Below are 20,147 nucleotides of genomic sequence, written 5' to 3'. Positions count from 1 at the left end.
CCAGCCACGGGGCTCGAACCCAGAACCTTCTTGCTGTGAGGCGACAGCGCTAACCACTACACCACCGTGCCGCCACGTAATAATGAGTTTTGATTGAAATAATGATATATTAAATTGGTTTCTGAAACAAATACTTGATCATAATTCGGTTGTTTCTTAACTTTCTGGAAATATTGTTCTACATTTTCGTAATGGTGATGAACTTTCCTTGGACTAGTTGACTCACTACAGGGCCTTCGCTGGCATTTGCTAACTGCTCTATTGTATTAAGTGAGTACTTGGATGGGTTGCAGCATTACACAACCATACAACGCCAGCCTAATATATATATATATATATATATATATATATATATATATATATATATATATATATATATTAGGGCTGTCAATCGATTAAAAAAAATTAACTAATTAATCGCGATTAATCTATCAATAAATTAATTGCATTTTTCTACTTAAGACTGAATATTTATTTATCTAAAATCATCAAATTAATTAAACACAGAGAAAGTATATTTAAATTCAAAAACCATTTTAATGGCTTAAGGTGCACATATGCACAGTGCAAATACAAAAAAGAATGAGCAAAGATATTGTTGAAAGTTCAGAACATTGAACATTTTTCACTCCATAGACATAATTTACTTAGTCCTTCTTTACACTCAGCCAGTTACTGAGGCAGACCAGTTTGTTTATGTTATCGGGGGACAAAGAAGCTCGCTTCTTTTGAATGATGTGGCCTGAGAGTGAGAACAACCTCTCACAAGGCACTGTAGTTGCAGGGGTTGACAGGTACTTGCGTGCAATGGGTGCCAGACTGGCATGTGCTCCCTCTCTCTTTGACCACCATTGTAGTGGACACCCCTCTATGTCCATTTTTGGCTCTGCTTTGTAGCGATCCAGACAATGCTCTATGGACTCCTCCTCGTCATCTGTATCTGAATCAGAAGAACCCAGCAAGATGGACGTCCTCCTCTTCTTTGGTGACGGCTCCTCTGTTGTCTTAGCAGGTGGTTGTTGTGCACGTGTCTCTCTCATCATCAGATCATGTACTGAAGCCCATACCTCACTCCTTTCATCTTTTGGAAGGCACTTAAGGTCTTTAAACCTAGGGTCAAGGGCAGTAGTGATCTTCAGCCATTTGAGGTTGGTGCTATCCTTCCGTTGAGCTAGGTCTGTGGTAAAGGCCTTCTTGAACCTCAGAACATAAACTGGATCATCGTCTGAGGGCTCCATAACTCTGAACAAGTGGCATAAGGCTGGCAAGACCACTGAACAGGAGACATACTGCTCTCCCCCCAGCAGTTCAGTCACATATCTGCAATGGAAAGCACAAGGTGTTAGACATTTCAGTAAATCTTTATTAGCAACACCGAGAACGTGTGCACGTACACACACACACACACACACACACAGGTGAAAGAGAGAGGGAGCGAGAGAACAACAACATACACACACACATATACACACACACACAGGTGAAAGAGAGAAGGGGAGAGAGGGAGAGAGAGAAAACGGTACACAGGAGATAGGGAGAAAGAAAGAGAGGGAGGAAAAACAATAAATAAATAACTTACTTGCAAGGTTCAAGTAGTTCCTCCAGCTTTTGCAGTTTGGCAAGCTCCTGGTCAGTCAACATGGCAACCTTGCTCTTTTGCTGCGCCAGGGTAGTGGTCAGTGGAGATTTGTTTCTCTGGATCCTCTTTACCATCTCCAGCGTAGAATTCCATCTTGTTGGAACGTCCTGAGCAAGTGATTCTTGCTTAAGTCCGTGTGCAACTTGCTGTTCGTTTAATTCCTGAGCGTTAGATGGACTATGCTTAAAGTGCCCGACAATCTTGTGACATTTGGCCAGAACACTTTCAAATCCACTGTCTTTAAGTGAGACTGTGACCTCTCAATTACGTTCATTATGTCTTATATTAGATATGGTTAGTTTTTTCTTTTTTATCAGACATCTAGTTTTAGGTTTGTTTACCTGGCATGTTTCGATGTACGTAACTGTCATCTTCCTCAGAGTGTCACCGGATGTTGTTGGTGACGCATCTTATCGAAACATGTCGAAACATCTCGTCTCGTCTCGTCTTCTTCCGCTTATCCGGGACCGGGTCGCGGAGGCAGCAGTCTAAGCATGGAAGCCCAAACTTCCCTTTCCCCAGACACCTCGGCCAGCTCCTCGGGAAGAACACCGAGGCGTTCCCAGGCCAGCCGAGAGACATAGTCCCTCCAGCGTGTCCTGGGTCTTCCCCGGGGCCTCCTCCCGGGGGGACATGCCTGGAACACCTCCCCAGGGAGGCGTCCAGGAGGCATCCGAAAAAGATGCCCAAGCCACCTCAGCTGGTTCCTCTCGATGTGGAGGAGCAGCGGCTCTACTCCGAGCTCCTCCCGAGTGACTGTGCTTCTCACCCTATCTCTAAGGGAGCGCCCAGCCACCCTGCGAAGGAAACTCATTTCAGCCGCTTGTATCCGCGATCTTGTTCTTTCTGTCATTACCCAAAGCTCATGACCATAGGTGAGAGCATGACCTCACCTCATGACCATGTTTCGACATGACCTCCTGTGGGTTCACCACCCACAGAGGTAGCAGTAGGGGTTTGGTGCAGTGTGGATTGGGTGGCAGTCGAAGGCAGGGGCCTCGACGACCTGATCCCCGGACACAGTGGCTGGCTGTTGGGACATGGAATGTCACTTCGCTGGGGGGGAAGGAGCCTGAGCTTGTGCGGGAGGTTGAGAGGTACCGGCTAGAGATAGTCGGGCTCACCTCCACGCACAGCTTGGGCTCTGGAACCCAGCTCCTCGAGAGGGGCTGGACTTTCCACTTCTCTGGAATCGCCCGTGGTGAGCGGCGGCGGGCTGGTGTGGGCTTGCTTATAGCTCCCCAGCTCAGCCGCCATGTGTTGGAGTTTACCCCAGTGAACGAGAGGGTCGCCTCTCTGCGCCTTCGGACTGGGGAGAGGGCTCTTGCTGTTGTTTGTGCCTACGGGCCAAATAGCAGTATAGAGTATCCGGCCTTCTTGGAGTCCCTGGGAGAGGTACTGAGGGGTGCTCAGACTGGGGACTCCATTGTGCTACTGGGGGACTTCAATGCTCACGTGGGCGACGACAGTGACACCTGGAGGGGCGTGGTTGGGAGGAACGGCCTCCCCGATCTGAACCCGAGTGGTGTTTTGTTATTGGACTTCTGTGCTAGTCACGGTTTGTCCATAACGAACACCATGTCCGAGCATAGGGGTGTCCATAAGTGCACGTGGCACCAGGACACCTTAGGTCGGAGGTCAATGATCGACTTTGTAGTCGTTTCATCTGATCTCCGGCCCTATGTCTTGGACACTCGGGTGAAGAGAGGGGCTGAGCTGTCAACTGATCACCACCTGGTGGTGAGTTGGATCCGCTGGCGGAGGAGGAAGCTGGACAGACCTGGCAGGCCCAAACGTATGGTGAGGGTCTGCTGGGAACGTCTGGCCGAGCACTCTGTTGGGGAGGTCTTTAACTCCCACCTCCGGGAGAGCTTTTCCCAGCTTCCGAGGGAGGTGGGGGACATTGAGTCTGAGTGGACCATGTTCTCTACCTCCATTGTGGACGCAGCTGTTCGGAGCTGTGGCCGCAAGGTCTCCGGTGCCTGTCGTGGTGGCAATCCCCGAACCCGGTGGTGGACACCGGAAGTAAGGGATGCCGTCAAACTGAAGAAGGAGTCCTATCGGGCCATGTTGACCTCCAGGACTCCTGAGGCAGCTGACGGGTATCGGCAGGCCAGGCGTGCTGCAGCTCGGGCAGTTGCGGAGGCAAAAACTCGGAACTGGGAGGAGTTCGGGGAGGCCATGGAGAAGGACTATCGGTCGGCCTCGAAGAAATTCTGGCAAACCATCCGGCGCCTCAGGAGGGGGACGCAGTACTCTGCCAACACTGTTTACAGTGCGGATGGGGAGCTGTTGACCTCGACTGGGGACATTGTCGGGCGGTGGAAGGAATACTTTGAGGATCTCCTCAATCCCACCGTCATGTCTTCCACTGAGGAGACTGAGGCTGATGACTCAGAGGTGGACTCGTCCATTACCCAAGCCAAAGTCACTGAGGTGGTTTGCAAGCTCCTCGGTGGCAAGGCACCGGGGGTGGATGAGATCCGCCCTGAGTATCTCAAGTCTCTGGATGTTGTGGGGCTGTCTTGGTTGACACGCCTCTGCAACATCGCGTGGCAGTCGGGGACAGTGCCTCTGGAGTGGCAGACTGGGGTGGTGGTCCCTCTTTTTAAGAAAGGGGACCGGAGAGTGTGCTCCAATTATAGGGGAATCACACTTCTCAGCCTCCCAGGGAAAGTTTACTCCAGGGTACTGGAGAGGAGAATTCGACCAATAGTTGAACCTCGGATCCAGGAGGAACAATGCGGTTTTCGTCCTGGTCGCGGAACACTGGACCAGCTCTATACCCTTCATAGGGTGCTCGAGGGTTCATGGGAGTTTGCCCAACCAGTCCACATGTGCTTTGTGGATCTGGAGAAGGCATTCGACCGTGTCCCCCGTGGTATTCTGTGGGGGGTGCTTCGGGAGTATGGGGTTCGGGGCTCTTTGCTAAGGGCTGTCCGGTCCCTGTACGAACGGAGCAGGAGTCTGGTTCGCATTGCCGGCAGTAAGTCAGACCTGTTCCCAGTGCATGTTGGACTCCGGCAGGGCTGCCCTTTGTCACCGGTTCTGTTCATAATTTTTATGGACAGAATTTCCAGGCGCAGCCAGGGGCCGGAAGGAATCCTGTTTGGGAACCACAGGATTTCATCTCTGCTTTTTGTGGATGATGTTGTCCTGTTGGCTTCTTCAAACCAGGACCTTCAGCATGCACTGGGGCGGTTTGCAGTCGAGTGTGAAGCGGCTGGGATGAGAATCAGCACCTCCATGTCCGAGGCCATGGTTCTCGACCGGAAAAGGGTGGCTTGCCCTCTCCAGGTTGGTGGAGAAGTCCTGCCTCAAGTGGAGGAGTTTAAGTATCTCGGGAACATTTACCTGACATGTCGAAACATGTCAGGTAAATAAACCTAAAACTAGATGTCTGATAAAAAAGAAAAAACTAACCATATGAGACTGTGACTGTTCTTTGCAGACAGTGGGCCATGCAAGGCAGGTGTTCAAATGGAAGTAGCCTCGAAGCAGCAACCATGTTATGAACGCTGTCAGTGCCGAGTGTGGTCAACTTTTCCTTCATTTCCCATTCATTTGCAACATCCAGAAAATGGTTAGCACATGCCTCGGCATAATGTCGCTCCTCGGTTTTACTCACAGTAAGTGCAAACGACTGCAGAGTCCAGTCTTGATCAATGAAACATGCTGTGATGCCCAAATAATTATCGTTGTTGATAGACGTCCAATGGTCACCCGTGAGAGCAATGTGCTTTGCTTGCGCAAGCATGTTCATCCGCTGTGCCCTCTCATCCTCACACAAAGTGTGTATTCTTGACACGATGGTTCCTCTCGAGGGTAAATTATAAGAGGTATCTCCCGATGCAACACGAATTACTTCTCTCAGTCCATCATCCTCTACTGTGCTAACTGGGCGGCAGCTTTTAACTATCCAAGTAACCAAGGAATTGGTTAACTTTTCACTTACAGGTTTCGTTATTCACCCACGAGTGCCACACACCTGTAGTGTAGACTGGCGAGGTCAAGTGGAGGTAATTTCAGCAGGGTGTTTTGCTTTGAGGTGATACGCTAAAGACGTGTTACTTCTGTGGTAATTAAATTCGGCTTTGCAAACTGTGCAAATTGCCTTAGTTTTGTCCAACGAGCCGTCGGGCAACTTTTTAAAATGAAACTTTCCCCCTAAAAGTTCGCCCTTATCCATCTTTCCGCCATAGACTCTCCTTTAGTTAGGATAGCTGTTTCTGCCTGGTTTTCCCGCACACATAACCAAAGGTTATGGGTCAGCCACCACCGGAAGTAAACAAAACCACGTTAATTGCATTAATTTTTTTTAATGCATTAAATGTTTAAAATTAATCACCAAAATTAACGCGTTAACTTTGACAGCACTAATATATATAAGGGCTTGAAATTTATATATTTTTTCACCAGCCAGCCGGACTAGTTATCTTCCAAAGTAACTAGCCAAACAGAAACTCAACTAGCCAAAATTTGTTGATGTATGAATTTTACTTCTGTCAAAAATAACGCAAAAGAGAGTAGTTACCATTGTTCATGACTAATGTGCATTTATTTCAAGACCCGAGTATTTTGATACTGTTGTTAAATACATAAATGAGAACAACACAGAGCACCATAATATAATATCAACAAATAATAATATATTGGAAAACTTGGCAACTTGGTGTATGAGTATTGAAAACAAATATACTGACTATCATGACTATAGCACCCAGAATATGTCCAACATGCTTTGTAGTGCTGCTGCCTTTCGTGATGACAGGTTGTTGTTTTTTTGCACACTTTACAAATTGGCATTTGCTGTTCCACGTCCTCCTCGCGATATCCAAAAAAATGTCAGATGACTGACCCCTTACTAGTTCTTTTAGGAACCAATTCGTCTGCTTCCATTTTTAATTTGTCGCTGAAATTGACAGAGCTTACACGGTACCCTATGCAACACCAGTGATTGCACGAACTGAGTCAGCACTGTAAACCGAAACTAGGAAATCTTCCCGCAAGTTCCTTTCAGCACAGAGATGTAGCCCGGGATTGGTTGGCGAGTGCGTGACGTTATTGTTTTTTTTTTTTTTACCCTTAGGCAGCCTCTCACGTTACTGCCTGATGGACAGGGAGAAAACCACCGGAAAAGGTTTTAAACCAGGGGTGTCCAAACTGATCCATAAAGGGCCGTGTGGCTGCAGGTTTTCATTCCAGCCATGCAGCAGCACACCTGACTTGGCTCATTCAATCAACTGAACTGTCTTCACACAGTCAAATACTTGCAGCCACACCCACCCTTGATTAAAGGGTGGGTGTGTCAGTTGATTGAATAAGCCAAATCAGGTGTGCTGCTGCATGGCTGGAATGAAAACCTGCAGCCACACGGCCCTTTATGGATCAGTTTGGACACCCCTGTTTTAAACAAACGCAACAAACACGAAACAAATGCAAGTCGGCAGATGACCATAAAATACTCGATAACTACAATATAATAATTTTATGTATCTCACACAGAATTTTCGGAGATATATCGAGTATATTCGATATATCGCACAGCCCTAGTCTGAATCTTCGCTTCATATATATTTTTTATTTTCAACTAGCCAGCCGGGCTGCCTAGTGACAGGAATTACCCACCAAATGACAAATTAAGTCGCCTCGGGTGACCAGACCACCGCGAATTTCGAGCCCTGATATATATATATATATATATATATATATATATATATATATATATATACACTAGTGCCTCTCAAAAAATTTGAATACCATGAAAAAGTTCCTTTTTTCATAATTTAATTCAAAAAGGTAAACTTTCATATATTCTATATTCATTACATGTAAAGTAAAATATTTAAAGCCTTTTTGTTTTAATTTTGATGATTATGGCTTATAGCTCATGAAAATCAGAAATCCAGTATCTCAAATTATTAGAATATTCCCTAAGATCAATCAAAAAAAGGATTTACAATACAGAAATGTCCAACTTCTGAAAAGTATATTCATTTATACACTCAATACTTGGTTGGGGCTCCTTTACCATGGATTACTGTATCAATGTGGTGTGGCATGGAGGTGATCAGTCTGTGGCACTGCTGAGGTGTTATTGAAGCCCAGGTTGCTTTGATAGTGGCCTTCAGTGTATCTGTATTTTTGAGTCGGGTGTTTCTCATCTTCCTCTTGACAATACCCCATAGATTCTCTATGGAGTTCAGGTCAGGCAAGTTGGCTGGCCAATCAAACACAGTAATATCATGGTCAGCAAACCATTTGGTAGTAGTTTTGGCACTGTGGGTAGGTGCTAAGTCCTGCTGGAAAAGGAAATCAGCATCTCCAAAAAGCTCGTCAGCAGATGGAAGCATGAAGTGCTCTAAAATCTCCTGGTAGATGGCTGTGTTGACTTTGGACTTGATAAAATACAGTGGACCAACACCAGCAGATGACATGGCACCCCAAATCATCACAAACTGTGGAAACTTCACACTGGGCTTCAAACACCTTGGATTCTGTGCCTCTCCACTCTTCCTCCAGACTCTAGAACCATGATTTCCAAATTAAATGCAAAATGTACTTTCATCTGAAAAGAGGACTTTGGACCACTGAGCAACAGTCAATTTCTTTCTCTCCTTAGCCCAGATAAGACACTTCTGACATTTGTCTCTGGCTCAGGAGTAGCTTGATATTAGGAATGTAAAAGTTGTATCCCCTTTCTTAAAGATGTCTGTTCGTGATGGGTCTTGATACACTGACACCAGCCTCAGTCCACTCCCAAGTTCTTGAATCAACTTTTCTTGACAATCCTCTCAAGACTGCGGCCATCCCTGTTGCTTGTGCACCTTTTCCAGCCACCCTTTTCAGCAATGACCTTTTGTGGCTTACCCTCCTTGTGGAGGAAATCAGTGATCATCTTCTGGACAACAGCCAAGTCATCAGTCTTCCCAATGATTGTGGTTGTGTGTACCAGGGATCCCAGACGTCCGCTATTTAGCGGAATTCCGCTATTTTCTAGCGAAAGTGTTTTTTTTTTTTAATCTCTTGTATATCCATTAAAAATATGTTTAAGCAAAATGACCAGCAGAATACGTTCTGATTTGGTTTGCTTGTTTAGCGATGTTTTCGTCGACTTTGTTTGTTCTCGTTGACATTCGGGAACACTCGGAAGTTAAATTGATGTAAATACCGTGAGCAGTGTTGCCAGATTGCGCGGTTCTCCGCCCAGTTGGGGAGTTTCAAGTGCATTTTGGCGGGTTTTGAACATATTTTGGGCTGGAAAACGTCAGGAGTATCTGGCAACACTGACCGTGAGACTGTACGCGATAGAACAAGAAAACAATATGGCTGCGCCCATTTGCTAGAAAACATGTTTTAACACCGTTCGTGCTTTTGTTTCTAATGCGTTGAACTTAATTCAAAGCACTGCAGGAACATCAAAAAAGCAGAAGAAAGATCAGAGAAACAAAAGCAGAGAAAACTGGAGGAAAGACAGAATGCACCCCAGAAAAGAGCATTAAATTCCTTTGCAGTGAAACCTTTCAAAAAGAGAGGTTTAAATCAAATATCTCCAGTATTTGCTGTACATATGTATATATCTAATATTACTGAATCATTGATTTCTGCTCATATTCATGATTTTTGAAAAATGAATGCGGCTTATATTAGACTAGTTTTGACATTAACTTGAAACAAAAAAAATAAACAAATGAGATGAACTATGGATACTATTGTTATAACAAAATCAGTGGAATATTTAGGCAAGTATATTCTTCAAAGCTACATTTTCGTCTAATTTTTATTTTTATTTTTTGCCACTGATGTCATTGATTACAAAATATGGCATCAAATAGATACACATTATGGTTAAATTCTGTTGCTTTTCTATGTTAAATCTATGTAAAAAAAAATGTGTTCTATAGCATCTTTAAATGTTAAAATCTCAACAGCTTCAGGCAGCCCCCTTGACCCCTGCTGATAGTTTCTCATCTCATCTCATTATCTCTAGCCGCTTTATCCTTCTACAGGGTCGCAGGCAAGCTGAAGCCTATCCCAGCTGACTACGGGCGAAAGGCGGGGTACACCCTGGACAAGTCGCCAGGTCATCACAGGGCTGACACATAGACACAGACAACCATTCACACTCACATTCACACCTACAGTCAATTTAGAGTCACCAGTTAACCTAACCTGCATGTCTTTGGACTGTGGGGGAAACCGGAGCACCCGGAGGAAACCCACATGGACACGGGGAGAACATGCAAACTCCGTACAGAAAGGCCCTTGCCGGCCACGGGGCTCGAACCCGGACCTTCTTCCTGTGAGGCGACAGCGCTAACCACTAGCCTACACCACCGTGCCGCCCGGTGATAGTTTCTTACATTCCTCTATTTTTTTCAATTACTGCTGGGATCCCTGGTGTACTGAACTAGACCGAGAGATACACTGTGTTCATACTGTTTTACTCAAACTCGAAATGAAATATTCTAATATTATGAGATTTTTTTTTATGTTTTTGTACTGTATGCCATACTGATTAAAATTAAAATAGAAAATTGCTTGAAACATTTTAGTTTATGTGTAATGAGTCTATAATATATAACATTTTCACTTTCTTAAATAACTGATGGAAAATATTGAACTTTTTCACAATATTCTAATTTTTTGAGATGCACTAGTATATATATATATATATATATATATATATATATATATATATATATACACACACACACACACACACACACACACACACATATATATATATATATATATATATATATATATATATATATATATATATATAAGAAATTGTTGCGATTTTCTCTTTTTGTGATTAAAATTGAGTGATATGTTAAATATTGGGCGGCACGGTGGTGTAGTGGTTAGCACTGTCGCCTCACAGCAAGAATGTCCGGGTTCGAGCCCCGTGGCCGGCGAGGGCCTTTCTGTGCGGAGTTTGCATGTTCTCCCCATGTCCGTGTGGGTTTCCTCCAGGTGCTCCGGTTTCCCCCACAGTCCAAAGACATGCAGGTTAGGTTAACTGGTGACTCTAAATTGACCGCAGGTGTGAGTGTGAATGGTTGTCTGTGTCTATGTGTCAGCCCTGTGATGACCTGGCGACTTGTCCAGAGTGTACCCCGCCTTTCACCCGTAGTCAGCTGGGATAGGCTCCAACTTGCCTGCGACCCTGTAGAACAGGATAAAGCGGCTAGAGATAATGAGATGAGATGTTAAATATTAAGTTATTACTGAAAAACTATTGATTAAAAAAACAAAGACACTGAGAAATGGTCTTATAAACAACTTTACCACTATAAAAGATTACCAGGACTACAAAAATGCAGAAAAATATGCTTTACTTATCCAAATGCACCTGTTGGTTCAAAAGTTAAAGTGCATAGAACCTCACAGCACAACATGAAGTTACCTTAAAATATAATATAAATGCCTCAGCTTTCATGTAAGAAAAAAAAACTATTAATACTAATACTGCGTGCAGGCAGTCTCTCCTGAAGACTAAATTAAACAATAATTATAAACTAATAAAATAAATGGCTCAGGCTTCATAGAAGAAAAAAAAACAATTTGAACAGAATCTCACAGTATGATGCTGAAGCTGCCTAAACAATGGAAAATAACATACCATTTTGGCAAAAATGGTATCCATTAATTTCTTGTATTAAGTTAAAAAAAATGTAAAGTGCACACAGTCCTTCACTGTAAACATAACACACTTTCAGTAACAGAATTTAAGCCTATATAAACACTGACTCGCACATGCAGTGTTGCCAGATACTGCTGACATTTTCCTGCCCAAAATATGTTCAAAACCCGCCAAAATGCACTTAAAACAGCCCAATCTGGCAACACTGCGCACATGCTGCTTCTCTTGAACGTATACACAGAAGTAAGGCGGAAGGTAGTTTGTCGACATTACCTCAAGACGACGCCAGCAATTGCTCAAATTTGCGAGAAAGTTGTGGTGATTGGATATAATTGCAACACCGCCCTGAATTCGCGGGGATTGGCTGAATTTGTGTTGAACTTGCAAATCGCAACACCGCGAAATCCTGGAGGGTCTGAAAAAGAAATACAGTAGTAACATGAGGAGAGATGAGGGAAAAAAAAGAACACCCCCCACTATGTTCCTGTCAGGAGTACAGTGTGGGAACATTTAAAAAACCTTCGCACATAAGCACACAATAACACAAGTACACTTTAAAACATGGGACTTGAGAGGGGGAAAGGGGGGAAGGGAGGGGGCAATCAGGGGTGGGGGGTAAGGGGGAGGGGAGGAGGTAGAGGTAACCCAGCGCAAGCAAGCAGCCGTCCGCTCCTGAAGCCATGAGGGCGCTGGTCACGCACCTGCTTGTCACACTGGGGATGAAAACGGCGATCACGGAAAGTTGGACAAGGAATGCGAGAGCGTCTCCCAGCAGTGACCTTCAGGGGGAAATGTTGTCTCAGCAGAAGCCTTAACCAAGGCCGGTGCTGTCTCAGGGAGCCAAATGTCGATAAGATAGAAATTGTCTGGTCTTTCCAGATGCAGTCTTTGCACCTCCACACTGCTCGTGCATATCTGTCCATTCCGTCCGTTCTGTTCAACTTGGTCTCCGAAATACTTATTCCTTGCAAAGCCGAAAGCTTCTCAAAGATAACAACCATATTGTGGTTCAAGTTCTGAATAGCCACAGTCTGAGTGCCAACAGCTTTGCCCACCGCTTCAATCATATCGGGCAGCTTTGTGGGGCTTTGAATAGCTGTCACCATTGTCTGATTTCCTCGATATGCCAGGGCAATGCCTAATCCAATCAGCAAAAGTCCTGTAATCATGGTTCCGAATAGGTAGATATCTTCAATGTCCTCCATAGAAAGAATCGCCAGGCACACAACCCGCCACCGATCCCACGCGTCCATCGTGTAACCAGCCGCGAATGTTCCGGCAGGACTGGCGGGTTCCCCCGAACCCAGACTTCTCGTCGAGAAAACTGTGTCAATTTGATTAGGAGACCAGTTTATCAATTCCATGCTTTTTTTTAAAGTTTAGAAAGTAATGCGGGGAGACTCTCTTCAAAAAGTACAGCAGACAAGACGAGACAAAGAAGCACAAGCAGGGAAAAAAAGGAGGGAGAGGGACAGCAGAGAAAATGTGACCGCCTTCCGTGGAAGCACAGAGAGAAAAATTATATTATATATAGATAGATATAATTATCTATTATATATAGATAGATAATATATATATATATATATATATATATATATATATATATATATATATAATATAGGGGTGGCATGGTAGTGTAGTGGTTAGCGCTGTCGCCTCACAGCAAGAAGGTCCGGGTTCGAGCCCCGTGGCCGGCAAGGGCCCTTCTGTGTGGAGTTTGCATGTTCTCCCCGTGTCCGCATGGGTTTCCTCCGGGTGCTCCGGTTTCTCCCCCAGTCCAAAGACATGCAGGTTAGGTTAACTGGTGAGTCTAAATTGACCGTAGGTGTGAATGTGAGTGTGAATGGTTGTCTGTGTCTATGTGTCAGCCCTGTGATGACATGGCGACTTATCCAGGGTGTACCCCGCCTTTCGCCCGTAGCCAGCTGGGATAGGCTCCAGCTTGCCTGCGACCCTGTAGAACAGGATAAAGCGGCTAGAGATAATGAGATGATATATATATATGTGAAAGAAAAAATTTTTTTTTATATATATATATATATATATATATATATATATTAAATTATATCTCATATCCTCTCTAGCCACTTTATAAATATATATATATATATATATATATATATATATATATATACACACACACACACACACATGTATGCATGTATGTATGTATGTGTGTGCGCGCGCGTTTTTCTTGCTACCTCAAAAACTTACAAAACATGCTGAAAGTTCAGCTTTAACATAATCATATAATTATATTCAAACTCACATTGTTGCATTTTGAAAATTATATAACTGGAAAGAAAATAATAAAGGTTTTTCAGTACAGGTAAATGTGCATAATATGTAACATTACATTTTTACATGAAAACAACTTAATTATTCAGAATTATTCCTTACTTCTATTAAAGAAATTAATATTTTCACAATTGATCAATAACGAGCGATCATTTCTACATTAGACTGCAAAGTTATCTTATTACGTTAAATATTTTAGCAGATACATGTAATTTTGTATGAATAACATTATATGTATGCGTACATGTGAATAAAATGTAATGTGATTGTGCTAAAAGGTCATTCTTATGCATGGTTGATTGCATATGCTTAGTTTTTATTAGGGGGCCAGAACGTACTGTTAGGGGTGGTGAGATTAGGATCCAGAAGCAGAACATACAGGCAGTAAGCCAATAAATAATGAGATTTAATCCAGGGAAAGGGCGTGGCAAAAAAGGTAAACAAACAAATGGCAAAAATAGCCCAGGTACAAAGAGACAAAAAACTTGACAAAAACGCGAGACAGACAGGGACAAAAACACTAGAGTAAAAAACCATAAACAAGAAAATCCCTTAGTGCAAAAACCATGAACTAGAAAAAAAAAACCTTAGTGCAAAAACCATGAACTAGAAAAATAGCTTGAGCATGACGCACAGAAACGGATAACACAGCAAAACGAACCGTTTTAGCAAAGTCAGGGTCTGAGAACGGCTTATTTATACACAGCAGAGAGAACCAGGAAGTGAAATGCAGGCTAGATGGAATTCCCGTCCCAGATCCGGATTAGTGCTGACCTGGGAGATAAGTAATCTCCGGAGAGGAAGTCCGGACGGAGCATGACAGTTTTAATGTCTAACTTGGGTTATCTTATTGCTTTTATTCTGTTATGTGTCTGTTATATTTGCACTGAATGGAGCTACACTGCTAATTACGTTGTTGACAATAAAGCCATTTTGAGTCTCATTTTAATTCTGATTCTAATTCTGATTCAGTTGCCCCGAGCAACAGGCTCATTCATGCGAACACTAGTTTCTACGGAACTAAAGTGAGTGCAACGAGTTTGTCTGGACTTCACACTACAGCAAAAAAGCAAACATGGACAAGTCGCCAGCTGCAAATAAAAGATTCGAGTTTAAAGCTGAAAAGGTGAGGAAAGCGCTCTTTTTGACCGCGCCATATGTTTTTCCCATAATGTCCGTAAAGTGATCCTTCAGTGACACTCAGATGAATCACAAATTGCTCTGTACTCGCTGTAGAGGTTAGGTGTGCTGCGGATCCTAAACAATAAATACTATTACTAATAATAATAATCATAATTTCACACGTTGTGTAGTGCACTTCGTGTGGAATTTGGGATTCAATGCTGTAGTAACGTTGTGGGAGAAATTTAAGGTTTAAAGTCTCTCACTTGTGCATTTTACTAACTCCCAGAGAGCTCATTAAAATATATGCCATCACCGCCTGAGTCATTTAGTTTGTTAATTAAAGTAACTTTGCTTGTTTCATATAGGTAATGTGTGTTATTTGATTACTGTAGCCTCACCAATCCGGACTAGTTCAATATATCTAATACTGAAGTACGTTTCAGTTCGGGGGGGAATTGCCGAACCATTATTTCTCCCTCTGCGGCAGAAATAATATCTCATCTCATCTCATTATCTCTAGCCGCTTTATCCTTCTACAGGGCTGCAGGCAAGCTGGAGCCTATCCCAGCTGACTACGGGCAAAAGGCGGGGTACACCCTGGACAAGTCGCCAGGCCATCACAGGGCTGACACATAGACACAGGCAACCATTCACACTCACATTCACACCTACGGTCAATTTAGAGTCACCAGTTAACCTAACCTGCATGTCTTTGGACTGTGGGGGAAACCGGAGCACCCGGAGGAAACCCAGATCAGAATCAGAATCAGAGTCATATTACAAGATATCGAGTTCAACATTCAGCAATATCCTACAGATATCAAATTCAGCATTCAGTAATATCTTGGCATATTATATGTCATAATATTTCAACAGATTACAATATATCAAAAATCATTGTGCATTTTGTCTGCAACAAAATGCACAATGATAGAAGGTCACTATTATTGTGTGTGTGTGTGTGTGTGTGTGTGTGTGTTCGATTATTTGGTCCGCACCAGGCAGTAAAATTATTACATTGTAGCATACAGACTGCGTGTGGTCCACGTTCACACATGCAAAAGGATCAATGCATCGGAATCATATTACAAGATATCAAGTTCAACATTCAGCAATATCTTGGCATATTATATGTTATAATATTTCAACATATTACAACATATCAAAAATTCCTTAGCAATTCAACTTCAGCAATATCTTGGCATCATGTTTGCCAAATTTGACATGAATTTGATGAACCGTCTAGGAGGAGTACGTTAAAAATGACCATGTGTAATTTCACTCCAAATGGCCTTATGACATCATCATTCCAAAGTTCTACCCATTCATTTCAATGGGAAATGGAAAAAGGGGTGCTATGAAGTCCCTGGGCCATGCTCGGGGCCAAAAGTCTGTGGCTGAGTAGCAAGGACAATGACTGATCTGTGTATCAAATTTCATGAGTTTTCATGCATGGAAAATGCCTCAAATAAGGCCAAACACAGCAGAATAATAATAATAATAATAATAATAATCCTTCGAAAAACAATAGGGTCTCGCACCGAACGGTGCTCGGGCCCTAATAATAATAATAATAATCCTTCAAAAAACAATAGGGTCTTCACACCGTTCGGTGCTCGGGCCCTAATAATCCTTCGAAAAACAATAGGGTCTTGCACCGAATGGTGCTCGGGCCCTAATAAAATATTTCAGGAGAAAGCTAAAACCTGTAATTTGCTAACGCCGAGCAAAAACATGGCTGAATCCTGAATGACTCAATTTTGTATAAATAGGGGACTACATAGGCACCAAAATGTAGTTTTTTTTTCCTGCCATGGAAGTGCATTTGTATACCGAGGAGGAAGCAATTTGCATTATAGCTGTGAATGAGGATTCAAAATGGCGGCTCGGCTTGGTTTTCCCTTTCGGGTACTCTCATTTTCTGTTAGAATTTGGTAAAGAAAAAAAATAAATATATTATTTCTCAGGCGAATATCATTAATTTTACATTATGGATAGCGATAACGACAGTGTTCACAGCGAAAGCGAGTTTTACTACCCTGAGAAAGACAAAATGAAAACATTTCAGGAGAAAGCTAAAAACCTCTAACTTGCTAACAGTTTGATCTCATTCGTTAATGACGCCCATTTTGGACCATGTTATCCTCATACATAATATTACATTAGGTAAAAACTTTAAACCAGTACAATCTCTTCTTCAAAGTTTCACTAAATGTATTTATTTATGCAATATAAAGGTCATAATACTGTATGACTTTGGTCGAGCAAAAACATGGCTGAATCCTGAATGACTCAATTTTGTATAAATAGGGGACTACATAGGTGGCAAAATGTAGTTTTTTTCCTGCCATGGAAGTGCACTTGTATACCGAGGCAGAAGCCATTTGCATTACAGCCATGAATGAGGATTGAAAATGGCAGCTCGGCTCGGTTTTCCCTTTTGGGCGCTCTCGTTTTCTGTTAGAATTTGGTAAAGAAAAAAATAAATATATTATTTACCAGCTTAAGGTCGGCCCATATGGTGAAATACTGTGACCTCGGCCTTGAATACTGACCTTGGCCCAGAGGGCCTCGCTCAGTACTTTCAAGACCTCTGTCACGGTATTTCACGATACGGACCTCCCAGTTGGTAAATAATATATGTATACATTTTGAAATAATTTTAAAGTTTTGAGTCTTGTTTGTAAGTGAGCAGGTGAAGTCTAAAATCTAATCACGTGGTACATTGTGTGAAATCAGATTATTTACAAAATACAAATGTTAGCTCCTGCTGCATGTTGGAACATACAAGTACAAATGCAGAATTATTATTTTTTAAAACTTGTATAAGTGTTAAAAGTTATAGATAGATAGATAGATAGATAGATAGATAGATAGATAGATAGATAGATAGATAGATAGATAGATAGATAAGGGCATTTGGTAGAGCTCATACCTCCGCCAAACCAAATCTAATCAATTGTTCCTTGGCCAATGGCCCACCTTTCCTCAAAATTTCACCAAAACCTGTTCACTACTTTTTGAGTTACATTGGGAACAAACAACCAAACAGAGGCAGCAAAGTTGGCAGAGGTAAATATTCCTACCAGAGATTAAAACATGCTTTGATAATTAGGGCCTCTTTACTGTAGGTTCAGTTTGTATCTCTTTGGAAACTGTCCTTGGCTCTTTGTCTACCATTCACACTATCCTTCCGTTCAATCTGGGGTTGTATTTCCTCTTGTGGCCACATCCAGTGAGGTTGGCTGCAGTCCCATGGACCTTAAACCTTTTCACGATATTTGCAACTGTAGTCACAAGAACATCAAGTTGCTTGGTCTTCTCTTCTGCCTTTGCCTTGAAAATGCTTGTCTATAATTACCTGTATGTCTGTAGTGTCTGTAATGTCTGAAGTAGAAATCAATGTATGGGCTCAGGAACACTTCAGAAAACCATCGTCTGTGAAAGCAGTTCATAACTGCATCCACAAATGCAAGTTAAAACCATAAACAATATCCAGAAATACCATCACCTTCTCTGGGCCTGGGCTGTTTTACAATGGACTGAGGCAAAGTGGAAAATTGTTCCAAGGTCTGATGAATCAAAAGTAGAAATTCTTTTGAGAACTCATGGACACCATGTCCTCCAGGCTAAAGAGGAGAAGGACCATCTGGTTTGTTATCAGTGTACAGTTCAAAAGCCAGCATCTGTGATGGTATGAGGGTGCATTAGTGCACATGACATGGGTAGCTTGTACATCTGGGAAGGCATCATTAACACTGAATGATATATACACGTTTCAGAACAATATGCTGACATCCAGACAAAATCTTTTTCAGGGAAAGCCGTCCTTCTTTCAGCAAGACAATGTCAAACCTCTTTCTGCACATATTAAAACTGCATGGCTCTGTAGTAAAATAGTCCGGGTGCTAAACTGGCCTGCCTGCAGTTCAGACCTGTCCTCCATTTAAAACATTTGGCACATTATGTAGTACAAAATACGACAAAGGAGACCCCAAACTGTTGAGCAACTGAAATTATATATCAGGCAAGAATGGGACAACATTTCACTGTCAAAACTGCAGCAATTGGTCTCCTCAGTTCCCAAACATTTACAGAGTGTTGTTAAAAGTAGAGGTGATGCAACACAATGGTAAACATGCCCCTGGACAAACTTTTTTGAAATGTGTTGCTGCCATCAAATTCCAAAGGAGCATATATTTTTCAAAAAACAATACAATTTCTCTGTTTCAACATTTGATATGTTGTATTTTCAATGAAATATAGGGTTTCCATGATTTACACATTATCACATTGTTTTTATTTACTGTTTACACAGCGCCCCAACTTTTCTGGTATTGGGGTTGTAAAAGAAAATGGGATTCACCAGTCCAGTCCACCTTCTTCCATTGCTCCATGGTCCAGTTCTGATGCTCACATACCTATTGTAGGCACTTTCTTTGGTGCACAGTGTGGGTGCTCTGACCAGTCTGCAGCTCCTCAACCCATTCAAGCAACCTGTGCACTGTGCATTCTGACACCTTTCTATCATAGCCAGCATTAAAACCTTCAGCAATTTGTGCTACAGTAGCTCTTCTGTGGTTCACCAGTTGTCCTTCCTTGGACCACTTCCTGATAGATAATAATCACTGCATACCAAGAACACCTCCATGACCTACAATTTTGGAGATATTTTGACCCAGCCATCTAGCCAATGCAATTTGGCCCTTGTCAAAATGCTAAGATCCTTATGCTTGCCCATTTTTCTTTTTCCAACACATCAACCTTGAGAACTGACTGTTCACTTACTGTCTAATATATCCCAGGTGTCATTGTAACAATATAATCATTGTTGTTCACTTCACATCTCAGTGCCTTTATAGTTCACTGTTTTGAATCCCGCAAAGGCAGTCATCCTCCATTAAAGGACCCGTTGTAGGAATTCAGTTTTACCTGCGCTTTTTGGATCCATCCACCTTCAGCTCACTTGAATACCCATCTATTCATCTGTGCACTGAGAGAGAAACCACAAGGCAATGATGTATATCTCACTTTCATATATCTTCCTTTCATATATCTCCCTTTCATTCTCCCACTTCTACATAAATTAATCACACAATCAAGGGGTGGGTGCTTTGGTTCTTATACAGACCTTCTAATAGAAACAGTCTTTGCTGCTGCTCTCCCTGCTTTAGCCTTTCCATGTAGGTACATGGAAAGACAGGAAGGTGAGCTCTCCCTGCCTCAAGGCTTTCCATGTAGGCATGCGGAAGGGCAGGGAGGTCCCTTAATCCAGCATTTCTCAACCATTAGGCTGCAGCCCATTAGTGGGCTGCGAAGCACCATCTACTGGGCCACATTTTTTTTTCCAAGTTGAAGCTAAGTTTTAGGGTACAGTTGCTGGGTTGCATCTGACGTCACACTCGCCTCATTAAGCTACGGTCACACTACAGCTTG

General features: G+C 42.7%; 2 protein-coding genes across 4 annotated transcripts in view; both read right to left on the bottom strand.

Moving 5' to 3' along the window:
* The window catches only part of LOC132897518 (uncharacterized), a 30,464-nt gene extending 16,190 nt beyond the window's left edge, over positions 1-14,274 (bottom strand). For 2 of the 3 annotated variants that reach the window (XM_060938784.1, XM_060938785.1), the window contains exons 1-2: positions 11,990-12,844; positions 11,562-11,703 (exon numbers count right to left, since the gene is read on the bottom strand). Coding sequence is in view for 1 of the 3 variants with exons in the window: in XM_060938785.1 (XP_060794768.1) it covers positions 11,563-11,703; positions 11,990-12,652 (804 nt within the window). In the remaining 2 variants the exon portion in view is untranslated. Of the gene's footprint in view, positions 1-11,561; positions 11,704-11,989; positions 12,845-13,924 lie in introns of those variants that run through there. The other variant, XM_060938783.1, reaches the window with a different exon arrangement.
* LOC132897519 (uncharacterized) lies at positions 547-1,946 on the bottom strand. The gene is made up of 2 exons (XM_060938786.1): positions 1,580-1,946; positions 547-1,320 (listed from the first exon to the last, which is right to left on the bottom strand). Exons 1-2 carry the CDS (start codon positions 1,711-1,713, stop codon positions 648-650), a joined length of 807 nt encoding a protein of 268 aa, XP_060794769.1. The 5' UTR covers positions 1,714-1,946; the 3' UTR covers positions 547-647.
* Positions 14,275-20,147: the final 5,873 nt, after the last annotated feature.

This window comes from Neoarius graeffei, chromosome 14, assembly GCF_027579695.1.
Source record: "Neoarius graeffei isolate fNeoGra1 chromosome 14, fNeoGra1.pri, whole genome shotgun sequence".
Lineage (NCBI taxonomy): Eukaryota > Metazoa > Chordata > Actinopteri > Siluriformes > Ariidae > Neoarius > Neoarius graeffei.
Note: the sequence above shows the minus strand (reverse complement) of the source record. Positions and strands in the feature narration are given on the sequence as shown.

Coding starts and splice junctions, on each gene's coding strand:
- LOC132897519 (XM_060938786.1), bottom strand. CDS start 1,713: ATGGTAAAGAGGATCCAGAGAAACAAATCTCCACTGACCACTACCCTG. Junction 1,321..1,579: donor GAACTACTTGAACCTTGCAA/GTAAGTTATTTA, acceptor TTTCCATTGCAG/ATATGTGACTGAACTGCTGG.